At 36.5% G+C, this 18083-nt stretch overlaps 1 protein-coding gene across 3 annotated transcripts in view; it reads right to left on the minus strand.

Annotated features, from left to right (window-relative positions):
- The window catches only part of CERT1 (ceramide transporter 1), a 134629-nt gene that overhangs the window by 110864 nt on the left and 5682 nt on the right, over positions 1 to 18083 (minus strand). For all 3 annotated transcript variants that reach the window (XM_081233016.1, XM_081233015.1, XM_081233014.1), the window contains one exon: positions 17737 to 17871. In XM_081233016.1, the coding sequence (XP_081089142.1) occupies positions 17737 to 17871 (135 nt within the window). The remainder of the gene's footprint in view (positions 1 to 17736; positions 17872 to 18083) is intronic.

The raw sequence follows: 18083 nt of genomic DNA on the forward strand, positions 1-18083 counted from the left end.
TCCACCACCCCCCTCCTTGGAGGCAACCACAAGTCTGTTCTCTATATCTGTGAGAACTCCTTAACTCTTTTTTTTATTATTAATTTTTATTGGGATATAGTTGCTTTACAATGTTTTGTTCGTTTCTTTCTATACAGCAAAGTAAATCAGTCATACGTATACATATATCCACTCTTTTTTAGATTTCCTTCCCATTTAGGTCACCACACAGCATTGAGTAGAGTTCCCTGTGCTATATACACTAGGTTCTCATTAGTTATCTATTTTATACATAGTAGTGTATATATGTCAATCCCAATCTCCCAATTCATCCCATCCCCCCTTTTCCCCTCGGTAACGTAAGTTTGTTCTCTACATCTGTGACTCTATTTCTACTTTGCAAATAAGCTCATCTCTACCATTTTTCTAGATTCCACATACAGGTGATATCATATGATATTTGTTTTTCTCTTTCAGACTTACTTCACTCTGTATGACAGTCTCTAGGTCCATCCACGTCTCTGTAAATGTCACTATTTTGTTCCTTTTTATGGCTGAGTAATATTCCATTGTATATATGTACCACATCTTCTTTATCCATTCCTCTAGTGAAGGACATTTAGACTGCTTCCATGTCCTGGCTATTGTAAATAGTGCTGCAATGAATATCAGGGTGCAACCATAATTCAAAAGGATGCATACACTCTTCTTCCTTTTTTATAGTATACTTTTTTTTTTTTTTTGCGGTACGCGGGCCTCTCACTGTTGTGCGTGGCCTCTCCCGTTGTGGAGCACAGGCTCCGGACGTGCAGGCTCAGCAGCCATGGCTCACGGGCCCAGACGCTCCGCGGCATGTGGGATCCTCCTGGATCAGGGCACGAACCCGTGTCCCCTGCATTGGCAGGCAGACTCTCAACCACTGTGCCACCAGGGAAGCCCTATAGTATACTTAAAAAAATTTTTTTTTTGGTTGCGTTGGGTCTTTGTTGCTGCACATGGGCTTTCTCTAGTTGCGGCAAGCAGGGGCTACTCTTCGTTGTGGTGCGCAGGCTTCTCACTGTGGTGGCTTCTCTAGTTGTGGAGCACGGGCTCTAGGTGCGCAGGCTTCAGTAGTTGTGGTGTGCAGGCTCAGTAGTTGTGGCTCGCGGGCTCTAGAGCACAGGCTCAGTAGTTGTGGCGCACAGCTTAGTTGCTCCGCGGCATGTGGGATCTTCCTGGACAAGGGATCGAACCCATGTCCCCTACATTGGCAGGCGGATTCTTAACTACTGCGCCACCAGGGAAGTCCCAATAGTATACTTTTTGATTTAATGATTCCAAATACTCTTAGCTCTTTGAGAATACTAACAAATTTTCTTATTTTTGTGGAATATTTGTTGCCTAGTACTGCATTTATTCTCTTGATCTCTTTCATACTGAAAACTTTCCTCACATGTCTGGTAGTTGTTGACTGCTCATTTTGAAAAGTGGGGGATCTAAAAACTGATGGGAAGCTGTAAGGCCATGGATAGTTTAGTCAAAGATGGGCTTCACTGTGGGATAATGTAGTTGGTCTACTTTGTTGGGGAAGCTCTAATGCTATCATTAGGTCTTTCCTCTTGAGCTGGTTGGATTCTCTAGAAAAGACTACAGCAACTTCCTGCCCTGAGAGTGAAGGTTTGTTAGCTAGTGTTTTGGAAACCAAGTGGGGAACAGGAGTGGGATGGGATGGAGGGAGGTTTCAGTATTCAGTCAGCATACTTAATCACCCTCTATTCCTTGCTTTCAATTTTTTCTAGTGCCTATTTCCCCACTCTCCAGCCCAGAGATCAATATTTTATCCACCCTAAAAGAATAATACACCATCTTTTGTCAGGTTAGGGATAGGTCAATCACCCAACTGCCCACAGTTGGGGGAGAAAAATCTGGGGATGTGATTGTTTCTTAAACTGATATTTGACTCATCTTCCTTATTTACAACTTCCACTCCCAGTTCTTCTTTCAAGAGGTATCTGGTACTGCTGAAGTATTATACAGTTGTGATGTAAATCTAGTTCACAGCATTCCCAACTCATAGCTTAGGAGTTGGATTTCTCAGATCTACAAACTCACTTAATACTTGTCCATGTTTTCCAGGTTCTAAAATTCTGTCTTCTATTGTCTCCTCACTTTTCTCCCTTTTGGGATTAAAAAAAAAAAATTTTTTTTTTTTTGTGGCGGTACACGGGCCTATCACTGCTGTGGCCTCTCCTGTTGCAGAGCACAGGCTCTGGACGCACAGGCTCAGTGGCTAAGGCTCACGGGCCTAGCCGCTCCGCGGCATGTGGGATCTTCCCGGACTGGGGCACGAACCCGTGTCCCCTGCATCGGCAGGTGGACTCTCAACCACTGCGCCACCAGGGAAGCCCGGATTAAAAAACTTTTTACCACTTTACTATTCTTTTTATGGGCAAGGAGATAGAATAGATGAATCTTTACCCGGATGAACTTCCTGATTTTTTAAAAGCCAAATGAAACCACTTGAAGTCCTTCATAACAGGAGAAAACCTCACTTTATGAAATAGGGTTTATACATAAGTTTTCAAAAATTACTACCCAACCCGATCTCCCACCCTCAAGACATTATCACTTTAGAGACCACCTTAATTTCTGGATGAGCTTCAACTGGTCGTGACTTCTTGGTCTCTTGATTCCTTATAATCAATTTATAAATGATCTTTTTCTTTTTTAAGTGATAAATCCTCACTAGTGAGAACATATATTTTTAAAAGAAGTAATTGTTGCATAACATATCTCTCTACCTGGGGACTAAGAGCGTATCTCATTCTTTTTATCAGGTATGGTTTTCTTCCTTAGATGAAGAAAGGACAGAGATCAAGCCTACACAGCACTCACTCCAAGGAAGAATCTCAACAGTAATACCAGCTTCCCTGGTGAAATCACTACATGATGAGTTGTCAGCTTGTAACTTTAAATCTAAAGCTTTGCCACTTTAATTAAATGGCAGTGTGCCACTGTAGACCCAAACTAAAATATTAAAATTAAAAAAATTGTGAGAAATGTTGCCTCCATACAAATAACCTAAGAAAATAACTAATAATAGTGCTGGTATCTTTGGAAACTACTCTGGGAAATAAATAAGCTTCAAAGGTTCCCAAAAATTCAGCAAAATATACATTCAAATGTAATTTATTTTCTAATGACAGTGACAAAAATCAGTCTGTTAGGTTGGCAGAAAATATTTGCCAAATACATGTCTGAAATTATGGTATCTGGAATATATAAAGAACTTTCATAACTCAATATTAAGAAGATGAAAAGAAACAAGATTTGAACAGACATACCATCAAAGAGATATAAATAAAAAGCAGATGAAAAGATGTAAAACATGATTAGTCATTAGGAAAATGCAAATTGAAACCACAATGAGATATCACTACACACCTACTAGAATAGTTAAGATAAAAAACAAAACAAACAAACAAAAAACCCAAAAAACAGGTACTGACAAAAATGTTGTGCAACTGGAATTCTCATACACTGTTGGTAGAAATATAAAATGGTACTGCCACTTCGGAAAACAGTTTAGCAGATTCTTTCTTTAAAAAAAAAAAAGAGGAAATAGAGACACAGATGTAGAGAACAAATGTATGGACACCAAGATGGGAAAGTGGGGGGCAGGGGGTGCAATAAACTGGGAGATTGGGATTGACATGTATACACTAATATGTATAAAATAGATAACTAAGAAGAACCTGCTGCACAGGGACTTCCCTCGTGGTGCAGTGGTTAAGAATCCATTTGCCAATGCAGGGGAGGCAGGTTCGAGCCCTGGCCTAGGAAGATCCCACATGCCACGGAGCAACTAAGCCCATGTGCCACAACTACTGAGCCTGCGCTCTAGAGTTCACGAGCTACAACTACTGAGCCCACGTGCCACAACTACTGAAGCCCGCACACCGCAACGAAGAGTAGCCCCCACTCACTGCAACTGGAGAAAACCCACGCGCGGCAACCAAGACCCAATGTAGCCAAAAATTAAATAAATAAATAAATAAATAGTTGTTATTAAAAAAAAAGAACCTGCTGTATAGCACAGGGAACTCTACTTCGCTGTACAGTAGAAACTAACACAACATTGTAAAAAAATTATACCCCAATTAAAAGAAAAGAGATTTCTTTTTTTTTGATGTCAACAATTTTTAAAATCTTTATTGAATTTGTTACAATATTGCTTCTGTTTTATGTTTTGTTTTTTGGCCTCAAGGCATGTGGGATCTAGTTCCCCGACCAGGGATCAAACCCACACCCCTGGCATTGGAAGGTGAAGTCTTAACCACTGGACCACCAGGGAATTCCCTGGCAGTTTCTTATAAAGTTAAACATACACTTACCATAGGACCCAGCAATCCCATTCCTAGGTATCTGACCAAGAGAAATAAAACATTTACACAAAGACCTGTAGTTGAATGTTTAGCAGCCTTACTTATGGTAGCCCAAAACTGGAAACATAAATCTATCAGGTGGTGAATGGATAAACAAACTTTGGTACATATATATGGTGGAACAGTACTCGGTAATAAAAAGCAGTAAGTTAGGGATATATGTAACAACACAGATGACTCTCAAAAGTATTACACTAAATGAAAAGCCAGACACAAAGAGCTGCATACTGTATGATTCCATTTATATAACATTCTGGAAAAGATAAAACTATCAAAACAGTGGTTGCCAGAGATTGGGGATGGGGAGGTAACTGATTACAAAGGGGCAGGTGAGAACTTTCTGGGGTGATGAAAACTGTCTATAATCTGATGGTGGTAGTGATCACATGACTATATACATTTGTGAAAACTATAACTGTACACTTAAAAAGGGTGAATTTTACTGAATGTAAATTATGCCTAAATAAATCTGGTTTTTTAAAAGGTACAATATGCCTTAAAAAAAACCACACACAATAAATAGTAGAACAAGGGAAAAAAACAATCTGTCAGGAACATGAAGAAAGCATATAAACAGTTAACTATTTATATATTATATATTTTATACACACATACATATAATTTAAGTTATGAAACAGAACCACTTGGTGGAAGGAAATTGCTTACAGGAAATGCATGAGAACCTGTTCAAATATGACATGTCACATATTCCGGCTTTAGTAAGTCACTTGCATCTTTGTCTCCCTTTAATAAAAAGTTCTGCCAGCTTCTCCTTTCTTCTTTTAAAACTGTAGGCTCTATTTCTAATACAAACATATCACAAAATAAACTTAAAGAAATTTGAGTGCCTCTTATGTTGCCAAGAACAAAAGTACAAGTGCTTTTGTTATTTTGTTTAATGCACATAATCATTCCACCCTTAGATCTTATGCACCCATCTTTAACCACTTTAGTTATCTAAAGTTTTAGTTCAAAGGTACCTTTAGCCATAAGAAGCAGAGCCCAGATCTAAATCCAGGTTTAACTTCAGAGCCCATGAACGATATTTTAAGCACTTTGGAAATTAAGATAAAATGCTAAATAAAAAAATACGAAATATGTATAGCACAGGAATTATAGCCATTACCTTGTAATAACTTTTAATGGAGTATAAACTGTAAAACTACTGAATCACTATGCTGTATACCTGCAAGTAATAAAATATTGTAAATCAACTGTACTTTAATTAAAAAAAAATGCTAAGTAAAAACTGGTATATGTGAAGCTTAAAAGACCTTCAGATAAACTAAGAAAACAAGCTTCTTGCTAACTATTTCAAGCAGGCAAATGTAGAAAATTTTGTGTATTCCTTGCTTTAAGGAAACTTGAATGCTAAAATACAAACTATACTTATTAGAGATTTAACGGAAGACAGTAATAATAAATCACAAATTTCTTTTCACTTTTTTTATTTAGAAAAAAAATTGATAAAATTTACATGTAAGTAAGAAGCATATATCTCAAACAGAGCTTCTTAGGATTAAAAGGAAAAAAAAACCTTTTTATCTTAATAAGATGCTTTGTTCAAAACAAATTTTAAAGAGTTGCTTTATAAATATTTAACAGTCATGTTCCTGTAAGTCTTACACAACATAAAATGCATTGTGTATACATTTTTCCTATGCTCATTGACATACAATAAAATAACACCAGGTGGGCTTCCCTGGTGGCGCAGTGGTTGGGAGTCTGCCTGCCGATGCAGGGGACACGGGTTCATGCCCTGGTCCGGGAGGATCCCACATGCCGCGGAGCAGCTGGGCTCGTAGCCGTGGCTGCTGGGTCTGCGCGTCCAGAGCCTGTGCTCCGCAACGGCAGAGGCCACAACAGTGAGAGGCCCGAGTACCGCAAAAAAAAATAATAAATAACACCAGGTGGGAATCAGGAGACTTGAGTTCTAGTCTTAACGCTGATACTTTCATGGGTTATGGGTTATGAGTTACATTGCATACCCTGAAATTTGTATGTTGAAGCCCTAATCTGAAGTATGTCAGAATGTGAATTTATTTGAAAATAGGGTAACTGGAGATGTAATTAGTTAGGATGAGGTCACACTGGAGTGGAATAGGCCCCTAATCTAACTTGGTGTTCTTATAAAAAGGGGAAATCTGGACACAGTTACGTGCACAGGGAGGATGCCATGTAAACATGAATGAAGAGATTGGGATGATGCATATATAAGCCAAGGAATGCCAAAGATTGTCAGCACACCACCAAAAGCAACAGAAGGAACCAACCCTGACAACATCTTTATCCGGACTTCTAGCCTCCAGAACTGTGAGACAATAAATTTCTGTTATTTAATTCAGTAAAGTTGGGGGATAAAAAATTAACAGAGAAATCTGTTGCATTTCTACACACTAACAACGAACTATCAGAAAGAGAAATAAAGGAAATAATCCCATTTACCATCATGTCAAAAAGAATAAAATACCTAGTAATAAACTTACCTAAGGAGGTAAAAGACCTGTACTCTGAAAAACTATAAGATACTGATGAAGAAACTGAAGATGACACAAACAGATGGAAAGATATACAATGTTCTTGGATTGGAAGAATCATTATTGTTAAAATGACCATACTACCCAAGGCAATCTACAGATTCGATGCAACCCTTATCAAATTACCAATGGCATTTTTCACAGAACTAGAACAAAAAACTTAAAATTTGTACAGAAACACGAAAGACCCTGAATAGCCAAAACAATCTTGAAAAAGAAGAACGGAGCTGGAGGAATGACACTCCCTAACTTCAGACTATACTACAAAGCCACAGTCATCAAAAAGCATGGTACTGGCACAAAAACAGACATATAGATCAATGGAACAGGACAGAAAGCCCAGAAATAAACCCGTGCACTTATGGTCAATTAATCTACGACAAAGGAGGCAGGGATATACAATGGAGAAAAGACAGTCTCTTCAATAAGTGGTGCAGGGAAAACTGGACAGCTACATGTAAAAACAATGAAATTAGAACATTTTCTACACCATATACAAAAATAAACTCAAAATGGATTAAAACCCTAAATGTAAGACCAGATACTCTAAAACTTCTAGAGGAAAACATAGGCAGAACACTCTTTGACATAAATCACAGCAATATCTTTTTGGATCTGTCTCCTAGAGTAATGGAAACGAAAGCAAAAATAAACAAATGGGCCCTAATTAAACTTAAAAGCATTTACACAGCAAAGGAAATCATAAACAAAACAAAAAGACAACCTACGGAGCAGGAGAAAATATTTGCAAATGATGTGACCAACAAGGGCTTGATTTCCAAAATATGCAAACAACTTATACAGCTCAACATCAAAAAAACAAACCAATTAAAAATGGGCAGATGACCTGAATAGACATTTTTCCAAAAAAGACATACAGATGGCCAAGAGGTATATGAAAAGATGCTCAACATCGTTGATTATTAGAGAAATGCAAATCAAAACTACCTCATACCAGTCAAAATGGCCATCATTAAGAAGTCTACAAATAACAAATGCTGGAGAGGGTATGGAGAAAAGGGAACCCTCCTACACTGTTGGTGGGAATGTAAATTGCTGTGGCCACTATGGAAAACAGGATGCAGGTTCCTTAAAAAATTAAAAATAGAGTTGCCACATGATCTAGCAATCCCACTCCTGGGCATATATCCAGAGAAAATGATAATTTGAAAAGATACATGCACCTCAATGTTCACTGCAGCAGTATCTACAACAGCCAAGACATGGAAGCAACCTAAATATCCACTGACAGATGAATGGATAATGAAAATGTGGGGGGTGTGTATATGAAATATGAATATTACTCAGAAATAATAAAAAAGAATGAAATATTGCCATTTGCAGCAACATGGGTGGACCTAGAGATTATTAAGTGAAGTAAGTCAGACAGAGAAAGACAAATATATGATACCACTTATATGTGAAATCTTAAATGATACAAATGAGCTTATTTACAAAACAGAAATAAACTCAGACACAGAAAGCAAACTTATGGTTACTAAAAGGGAAAGGGGGTGGGGGAGGGATAAATTAGGAGTTTGGGATTAGCAGATACAAACTACTGTATGTAAAATAGATAAACAACAAGCACCTGCTGTATAAACCAGGGAACTAGATTCAGTATCTTATAATAACCTACAATGGAAAAGAATCCGTATATATACATATTATATGTATATACATATAATATATATATTATATATATACACACATATATCTGAATCACTTTGCCATATACCTGAAACATTGTAAATGAACTATACTTCAATTAAAAAAAAAAAAGACACCCAGTTTGCAGTTCTTTGTTATGGCAACCCTAACAAACTAACACATTTTGTAATTACATAATTTTGGATAAGTTATTTCAACATTCTTGGCTCTACATTTCAACTGGTATCTTTCTTTATATTTTTCCTCTTCCAAAACCTCTCACCAAATATTTTAAATATTTCCCACTATATCTAATTATTTGAGTTACATTATTCGAGTTACATTCCAGTTACCTAAAGATGCAAGATAATTATTTCCAAATGAACTGCTGAACAGATAATATTAGTTTCTAAAGGCATAAATCTTAGTAGTATAAGGTTCTAATTTCTTTAGAAATTCACTGGCAAATGCTCCTCAAATGAAGAGAATTATCAACTAGTATCTATCTAATGCTTTTACTGGTCGTTATACCTTCCTCTCTTTCCTTTGGTTCTTTCTTACTAACACAGTTCAATAGAGCAAAATTGCACATCTGATAAAAAGCGAACTTCTGGGCTTCCCTGGTGGCGCAGTGGTTGAGAGTCTGCCTGCTGATGCAGGGGACACGGGTTCGTGCCCCGGTGCGGGAAGATCCCACATGCCGCGGAGTGGCTGAACCCGTGAGCCGTGGCCGCTGGGCTTGTGCATCCGGAGCCTGTGCTCCGCAATGGGAGAGGCCACAACAGTGAGAGGCCCACGTACTGAAAAAAAAAAAAAAAGCGAACTTCTTGGACTTCTTACTAATCTGGAGTTCCTCGTATGATGATTAGTTATGGCCCTACTCATCTTTGGTGAGATCCAATTTGCTGAACATCAATTTAAATCACAATTTTTTACTTTAAAATCCCACATTCGAAAACTTTAAAAATTAAAAAAATTTTTTTCTTCCAGTTTTACTGAGAAATAGTTTACTCAAAAACTGTTCACAGGTGAATTCTATCAAACATTTAGAGAAGAGCTAACACCTATCCTTCTCAAACTCTTCCAAAATATAGCAGAGGGAGGAACACTCCCAAACTCATTCTACGAGGCCATCACCTTGATACCAAAACCAGGCAAGGATGTCACAAAGAAAGAAAACTACAGGCCAATATCACTGATGAACATAGATGCAAAAATCCTCAACAAAATACTAGCAAACAGAATCCAACAGCACATTAAAAGGATCATACACCATGATCAAGTGGGGTTTATCCCAGGAATGCAAGGATTCTTCAATATTCGCAAATCAATCAATGTAATACACCATATTAACAAGTTGAAGGAGAAAAACCATATGATCATCTCAATAGATGCAGAGAAAGCTTTCGACAAAATTCAACACCCATTTATGACAAAAACCCTGCAGAAAGTAGGTATAGAGGGATCTTTCCTCAACATAATAAAGGCCATATATGACAAACCCACAGCCAACATTGTCCTCAATGGTGAAAAACTGAAACCATTTCCACTAAGATCAGGAACAAGACAAGGCTGCCCACTCTCACCACTCTTATTCAACATAGTTTTGGAAGTTTTAGCCACAGCAATCAGAGAAGAAAAGGAAATAAAAGGAATCCAAATTGGAAAAGAAGAAGTAAAACTGTCACTGTTTGCAGATGACATGATACTATACATAGAGAATCCTAAAGATGCTACCGAAAAACTACTAGAGCTAATCAATGAATTTGGTAAAGTAGCAGGATATAAAATTAATGTACAGAAATCTCTGGCATTCCTGTACACTAATGATGAAGAATCTGAAAATGAAATCAAGAAAACACTCCCATTTACCATCGCAACAAAAAGAATAAAATATCTAGGAATAAACCTACCTAAGGAGACAAAAGACCTGTATGCAGAAAATTATAAGACACTGATGAAAGAAATTAAAGATGATACAAATAGATGGAGAGATATACCATGCTCCTGGATTGGAAGAATCAATATTGTGAAAATGACTCTACTACCCAAAGCAATCTACAGATTCAATGCAATCCCTATCAAACTACCAATGGCATTTTTCACAGAACTAGAACAAAAAATTTCAAAATTTGTTTGGAAAAACAAAAGGCTCCGAATAGCTAAAGCAATCTTGAGAACGAAAAACGGAGCTGGAGGAATCAGGCTCCCTGACTTCAGACTATACTACAAAGCTACAGTAATTAAGACAGTCTGGTACTGGCATAAAAACAGAAAGATAGATCAGTGGATCAGGATAGAAAGCCCAGAGATAAACCCACGCACATATGGCCAACTTATCTTTGATAAAGGAGCCAGGAATGTACAGTGGAGAAAGGACAGCCTCTTCAATAAGTGGTGCTGGGAAAACTGGACAGGGACATGTAAAAGTTTGAGATTAGATCATTCCCTAGCACCGTACACAAAAATAAGCTCAAAATGGATTAAAGACTTAAATGTAAGGCCAGAAACTATCAAACTCTTAGAGGAAAACATAGGTAGAACGCTCTATGACATAAATCACAGCAAGATCCTTTTGGACCCACCTCCTAGAGAAATGGAAATAAAAACAAAGATAAACAAATGGGACCTAATGAAACTTCAAAGCTTTTGCACAGCAAAGGAAACAATAAAGAAGACCAAAAGACAACCCTCAGAATGGGAGAAAATATTTGCAAATGAAGCAACTGACAAAGGATTAATCTCCAAAATTTATAAACAGCTCATGCAGCTCAATAGCAAAAAAACAAACAACCCAATCCAAAAATGGGCAGAAGACTTAAATAGGCATTTCTCCAAAGAAGATATACAGACTGCCAACAAACACATGAAAGAATGCTCAACATCATTAATCATTAGAGAAATGCAAATCAAAACTACAATGAGATATCATCTCACACCAGTCAGAATGGCCATCATCAAGAAATCTAAAAACAATAAATGCTGGAGAGGGTGTGGTGAAAAGGGAACACTCTTGCACTGCTGGTGGGAATGTGAATTGGTACAGCCACTATGGAGAACGGTATGGAGGTTCCTTAAAAAACTACAAATAGAACTACCATATGACCCAGCAATCCCACTACTGGGCATATACCCTGAGAAAACCATAATTCAAAAAGAGACATGTAGCAAAATGTTCATTGCAGCTCTATTCACAATAGCCCGGAGCTGGAAACAACCGAAGTGTCCATCATCGGATGAATGGATAAAGAAGATGTGGCACATATATACAATGGAATATTACTCAGCCATAAAAAGAAACGAAACTGAGCTATTTGTAATGAGGTGGATAGACCTAGAGTCTGTCATACAGAGTGAAGTAAGTCAGAAAGAGAAAGACAAATACCGTATGCTAACACATATATACGGAATTTAAAAAAAAAAATGTCATGAAGAACCTAGGGTCAAAACGGGAATAAAGACACAGACCTACTTGAGAATGGACTTGAGGATATGGGGAGGGGGAAGGGTAAGCTGTGACAAAGCAAAAGAGAGGCATGGACATATATACACTACCAAACGTAAGGTAGATAGATAGTGGGAAGCAGCCGCAGAGCACAGGGAGATCAGCTCGGTGCTTTGTGACCGCCTGGAGGGGTGGGATGGGGAGGGTGGGAGGGAGGGAGATGCATGAGGGAAGGGATGTGGGAACAGATGTATATGTATGACTGATTCACTTTGTTATAAAGCAGAAACTAATTAAAAAAAAAAAAAAAAGATAAAAAAAAAAAAAACCTGTTTAGCGCTTCCCTGGTGGCGCAGTGGTTGAGAGTCCACCTGCCGATGCAGGGGACACGGGTTCGTGCCCCAGTCTGGGAAGATCCCACACGCCGCAGAGCGGCTAGGCCCGTGAGCCAGGGCCGCTGAGCCTGCGCGTCTGGAGCCTGTGCTCCGCAACGGGAGAGGCCGCAACAGTGAGAGGCCCTCATACCGCAAAAAAAAAAAAAAAAAAAAAAAGGAAAAAAAACTGTTTAGATCTGACTACTCTTTATTTAGCACTTAAAATTTTTTTTGTTTAATGATCCTTTTCAATTTTGAACACTTCCTTCCCTTTCTTTTTTTTTTAATTTAAATTTAAATTTTATTTATTTATTTTTGGCTGCATTGGGTCTCCGTTGCTGCATGCGGGCTTTCTCTAGATGCAGCGAGCGGGGGCTACTCTTCGTTTCAGTGCACGGGCTTCTCATTGCGATGGCTTCTCTTGCTGCGGAGCAAGGGCTCTAGGCACGCGGGCTTCAGTAGTTGTGGCTCGTGGGCTCTAGAGAACAGGCTCAGTAGTTGTGGTGCACAGGGCTTAGTTGCTCCGCAGCATGTGGGATCTTTCCAGACCAGGGATCGAGCCCGTGTCCCCTGCATTGGCAGGCAGACTCTTATCCATTGCGCCACCAGGGAAGCCCCCTTCCCTTTCTTTTACATCTCTGTTGGCTTCTTTAATTGTGCCAGGATCTTTAAATTTCCTCCCTTCTAACCCCTACCTACTTAAGAGCTACTTGGCTTAAAATTTTTTTCAATGTAGCAGTAAACATTTTCATTACCTTTCAGTTTTCCGTCTGAGAATATTGAAACACTAAATTGGCGAATAAATTTTACTATATCCAAGCTATAATAAGAATAATACGAATCCCATTCATTTGGTAATTAAAGGAGTTTTATAAGATAGTAGGTATACAAAGTCAGATACCTAAGGTAAGACTTGGGACTATAGATACATCTCAGGCAAACCAATTCTAAAGACATTACTATTTCCATTTTACCAAAAATCTCTACCTACCTAATTCCTGAAACATCTTCTAATCTCAGTAGCTACAAACAAACCACTTCTTTTATTTTCACAAAAGGATCATTAGCTGTTTAAAGAACTGATTAATGAAGTATTAGCAATATAATTTTAAATATGGTACAAAAAGGAATAGACAAACCAACTGAAGAGAAGAGAGTCCAGAAACAACATCAAATACACATGGTAATGTAATATACAATAAAGGTAACATTTCAAACCAGTGGGGAGAAGATGAATTTTTCAATTAATGGTATGAGACTCCATGGTTAGCCATTTGGGAAAAAATTAGAAAGCTAAATTCCCACATCACTTCTTATACTAAAATAACTCCCACGGGAATCAAATTCAAATGTAAAATTGTAGATGAAAATGTAACTACATTTATATAGAGTTATCCTCTTTGAGTTATGTTTTAGTTAAACATAACTAAATACAGAAGCCATAAAGGAAAAGGTCAATAAGAGCACACAAAATTTTTTAATTTCTGTTAAGGCTTAAAGAGAATATAAAATAAGGAAAGAAAAAACAGACAATGACAACCTGGGGGAAAACATTTGCAATAAATATGACAAATTGCCAAATATCATGATATAAAGAGCTACAAATCAATAACTGAGAAAGAGATGAACAAGTGATGAGAAGAGGAAAAAATGAATTATAAAGATATGAAGTTACCCTCTTGAATAAAAAAGTGCAACTTAAAATAATGAGACACCATTTTTATCTAGCAGTTTGTCAAATATTTTAACATTTGCCAAAACCTGACTTCCTCAATATTTGAGAGTATGGAGGGACTTCCCAGGTGGCACAGTGGATAGGATTCCACACTCCCAATGCAGGGGGCCTGGGTTTGATCCCTGGTCAGGGAACTAGATCTCACATGCATGCTGCAACTAAGAGTTCGCATGCAGCAACTAAGGAGCCCATGTGCAGCAACTAAGAAGCCCTGGAGCCACAACTAAGGAGCCCGCTTGCCGCAACTAAGACCCAGTGCAACCAAATTAAAAATATATATATTTGAGGGTATGGGGAAATAGGGACACTCATGCACTATTTGCAGGAATGAAAAGTGGTACTTTTGAAAGGGCATTTGACAGTAACTATAAAAAAATTTTTAAATACATATGTTTGTTTCAAGAGTGTTTGTAGTAAAACAAATTTATATATGATCTAACTTTCCAAGAACAGGGAAGGGGCAAATAAATAAGACATGGTACGTCCACAATATTCAACAAAATGTAGTAAATGTCCAAGACATATTAAAAGAAAACAAGGTGCAGAACGATAGATTTAGTATGATGCCATCTGTGTAAATGAAAATGAAGGATATAAACAAATAAATGCTTATATAGGCATACATAGTATCTGGAAGGACAGACCAAAAATTTGACTTTCATTATGTCTTGAGTGCAGGACTAAGAGTAAAGAGAAGCATTTACTTTTTAAACCTCTTCATGCCACGGATTATATATTTTTTTTTACCAAGAGTACTTTATTTAAAAACAGAACTTAAAAAATAAATAAGTTTAAATACTCCATAAACATTGTTTTTGATTGATGAAACACAACTAACATATATTGAACATCTACTACATGGCAAGTTTTGTAGCAGGGACTGGGTCTTAAGCAAATAACTATTAAACTACAATAATTGAGAAATTCAGCTTTCTACAAACATTTATTAAACATACAAACAGGTGATTTCCCAAAAAGTGACAGAGTACTATTTTTCCTCTCAGTAACTTATTCCCAATCCCTTCACGTTAAGAATTATTTCCAGGTAACAAATTCTCCCAGGAAATACTTTGTTCCTTCAAAGTATTTCACTCAATTTATTATCACATAACTAAAGAACATGATTTGAATAAGGAATGACTTAATTGTTAAGCTAAAATAATAGTGAATTTAACAATGGATTAGGTTCTATCAGAAAAGGTGGGTTCAAACATTAGGTTCACCAACAAATAATAAATATGTTAATGAATGGTTACAGTAAAGTCACAACTCTTCAAGTCCAGATTTCCTCATATATGAATACTATCAATTTCATAAGGATGTCATGTACACAAATTCAACCATATTTATTCTTTGCCTTCAGAGATGAATTGATACATATAATGGCCCATATTTAAGAAAAGCAAAAGATACCTATTTAACAGAGGTTAGTATTACATTTTAAAAATTTAACTCAAATACATACTCTATTTGTAAACTTCATTCTGAGAAGTTCACTGAATTCAGTTATATTTTGTAATTTCCTTGAAATATGTAACAGTGAACTTATGAACCGACAGAATACGAACAGAGTTGAAGAAGTTCAGGAATATAAATACTTGTGTTTCTCCATACCACCTGGTTAACTATAGCGAAGACTAACTACCACTCAGATTCTGCTGCTTCCTTCATTTTTTTTTTTACCTTCTCTACTACCACTTAGCCCAGTGAGTACTTCCACTAGGTCCCTTCAATGTTTTCAAATTGTCTTGCTTTCCTACCCATTTCTTTGATTATGAACCACAATGAAAAGTTCTACAAGCAAATACAGATAACAAAAATACCAAAATAACAACAACAAAAAATCTATGAAGAGCTAACACATTGTTTTTTCCTGAGCAAATGCAATGTAAATATTTATTAAAAGTTTTTCTTTTCCCCAAATAAGCCATGCACTATTACCACAGTCCATAATTCAAGACAGGATAACTAAATTTAAACTAGCATGGTACTCTAGGAATACTACTAGTTAGGAAACAATAAAGATATAAACTATTTTCAGAGTCAAACAAGCACTGTAACTAACAAGCATCCAACAATATGCAAAAGAAGGAAGAAGCGGAAGAACCAAGAGAAGACATTTCAAAATTGTAAAGTACATTACTATCCATGATTCTTTCCTCTAGCATGAATAGTGATCTATCTCAAGAGAAATAAAACCCCAAAATATTAACTATCAATAGATACAATTTCAAAAGTACATTATAACGTACCACATACCAGTCCAAATAAATAGTGAGCCTTTATGTTCAAACTATTTCTTTAAAATTGTCCATAAGAATGGAGAGTAGTAGTTTCATTCTGAACGTTTCCAAACAACCCCTCTATAAGTTTTTCCAACTCAATATCCAACTAAGCTTTTATTTTCAAACTCTGAATATATAAGAGGGGCAGAATGTTTGAAAGGTGATGGAAAAATACTACATGGTTTTACTTAAATGTGTAACATAAACATATGTAAGTTATATTTAGATATCAACACATATCCAAGTACACCATTTATCTTTATAAACAATATAAACTCTAACGTAACATGAATTCTCTTTGAATGTATAGTAAAATCTATGATTGTTTTAACACACCCATTTTTAGATTTTAACTACAATAGCTTCCTTAACTGACCTCCATTTAACTCACCTGCCTTAGACAATACCTTTTTTTTTGCCCTTTATTAAATATGCCTCGACATGCTGACCACTCTCAACTAGTATGCTATTTTTAGTATACTCAGGCACTTCTGGCCCACTAGTTGAGTTACATGTTTAACAAGTCAGTTGGTTGTTCCTAAACCTGTTTATGCCAGTTTACTTGCTGTAGTTCTTACATAACTTAAACATCATGTAAATCTATGGAATACAAGAGCAAAGAGAGCTGTTTCTATGTAAACTACATTGAATGCGAGCTAAGTAGAATGACTCAATAAAGGTAAGTTAAATAAAGGTGAGATATCTGCAAAATATTAGGGAAAAACATTAAAAGTCAAAAAGAGGAACCTATATTTAGGGTTTTTCAAAAGTATCTTTAAGTTTTTATTCCACTTTAGAGAATCAAAACTGGAAATTGCAAATCAAGCATTACGGATATAATACTTTACCCAAGAACAACTTCTCTCAACTCCATATTCAAAGACATACTGTTAGCTCTACATCAAAAAGTTGGTAAGTGAATTTAGATTTATATATTTTAAGTCAAAATTTTAAAACGTTAAGGTTTGTATATTTTTATTTTCCTGCTTTAACTTTTTCAATAACTCACCAAGTAACCGTCCCCATCTATCAGATATGAAGCCATCTAACATCTTTTTTTCTGAAGCCCTTGTTTAATGGCTTGCTGTAACCAACTAGATAAATACTACATGTCTATATAAAATAACAGTATGTAGTAATACACTCTAAAATAATTTTATGGAAAAAAATATTAGACTGCATGCTCCACAAGAGAAAGGATCTTAATCTGTTTTGTTCATAGACATATCCCAAGCCCCTAGAATAGGTTCCTGTGTATAACTTATGCTCAATAAATATTTGTTAAATGAAGGAGAACAAGAGCTTACCGTGACGACAGCCTTGCTAAGACAGATGGATCCTCTACAGCCATACTCTGTCTCATCTTCAGATTTGTAGTAACTCAGAGTATTATTTTTCAAAACTACCCAACGGTCCTGCCACCCATGAATGTAGTTTGTCCACTGGAGGAGAAGAAGACAAAAAATTAAGTCAGTATTTTAGAAATCCAAACTTTCTGAAACAGCAGTCAATCTAAGTTTAAAACCAAAATGTGAGAAGTGCTAACTTAATTATAAACAGTAAAAAAAAAAAAAAATAGTGAAAAGTTAAAGTTTTCCAGATTGTATATAATTTTCAATAATTTCTACAAAATTATAAATAAAATAGATAATAA

This window comes from Mesoplodon bidens (genome assembly GCF_964165515.1).
Source record: "Mesoplodon bidens genome assembly, chromosome: 4".
Classification (NCBI taxonomy): domain Eukaryota; kingdom Metazoa; phylum Chordata; class Mammalia; order Artiodactyla; family Ziphiidae; genus Mesoplodon; species Mesoplodon bidens.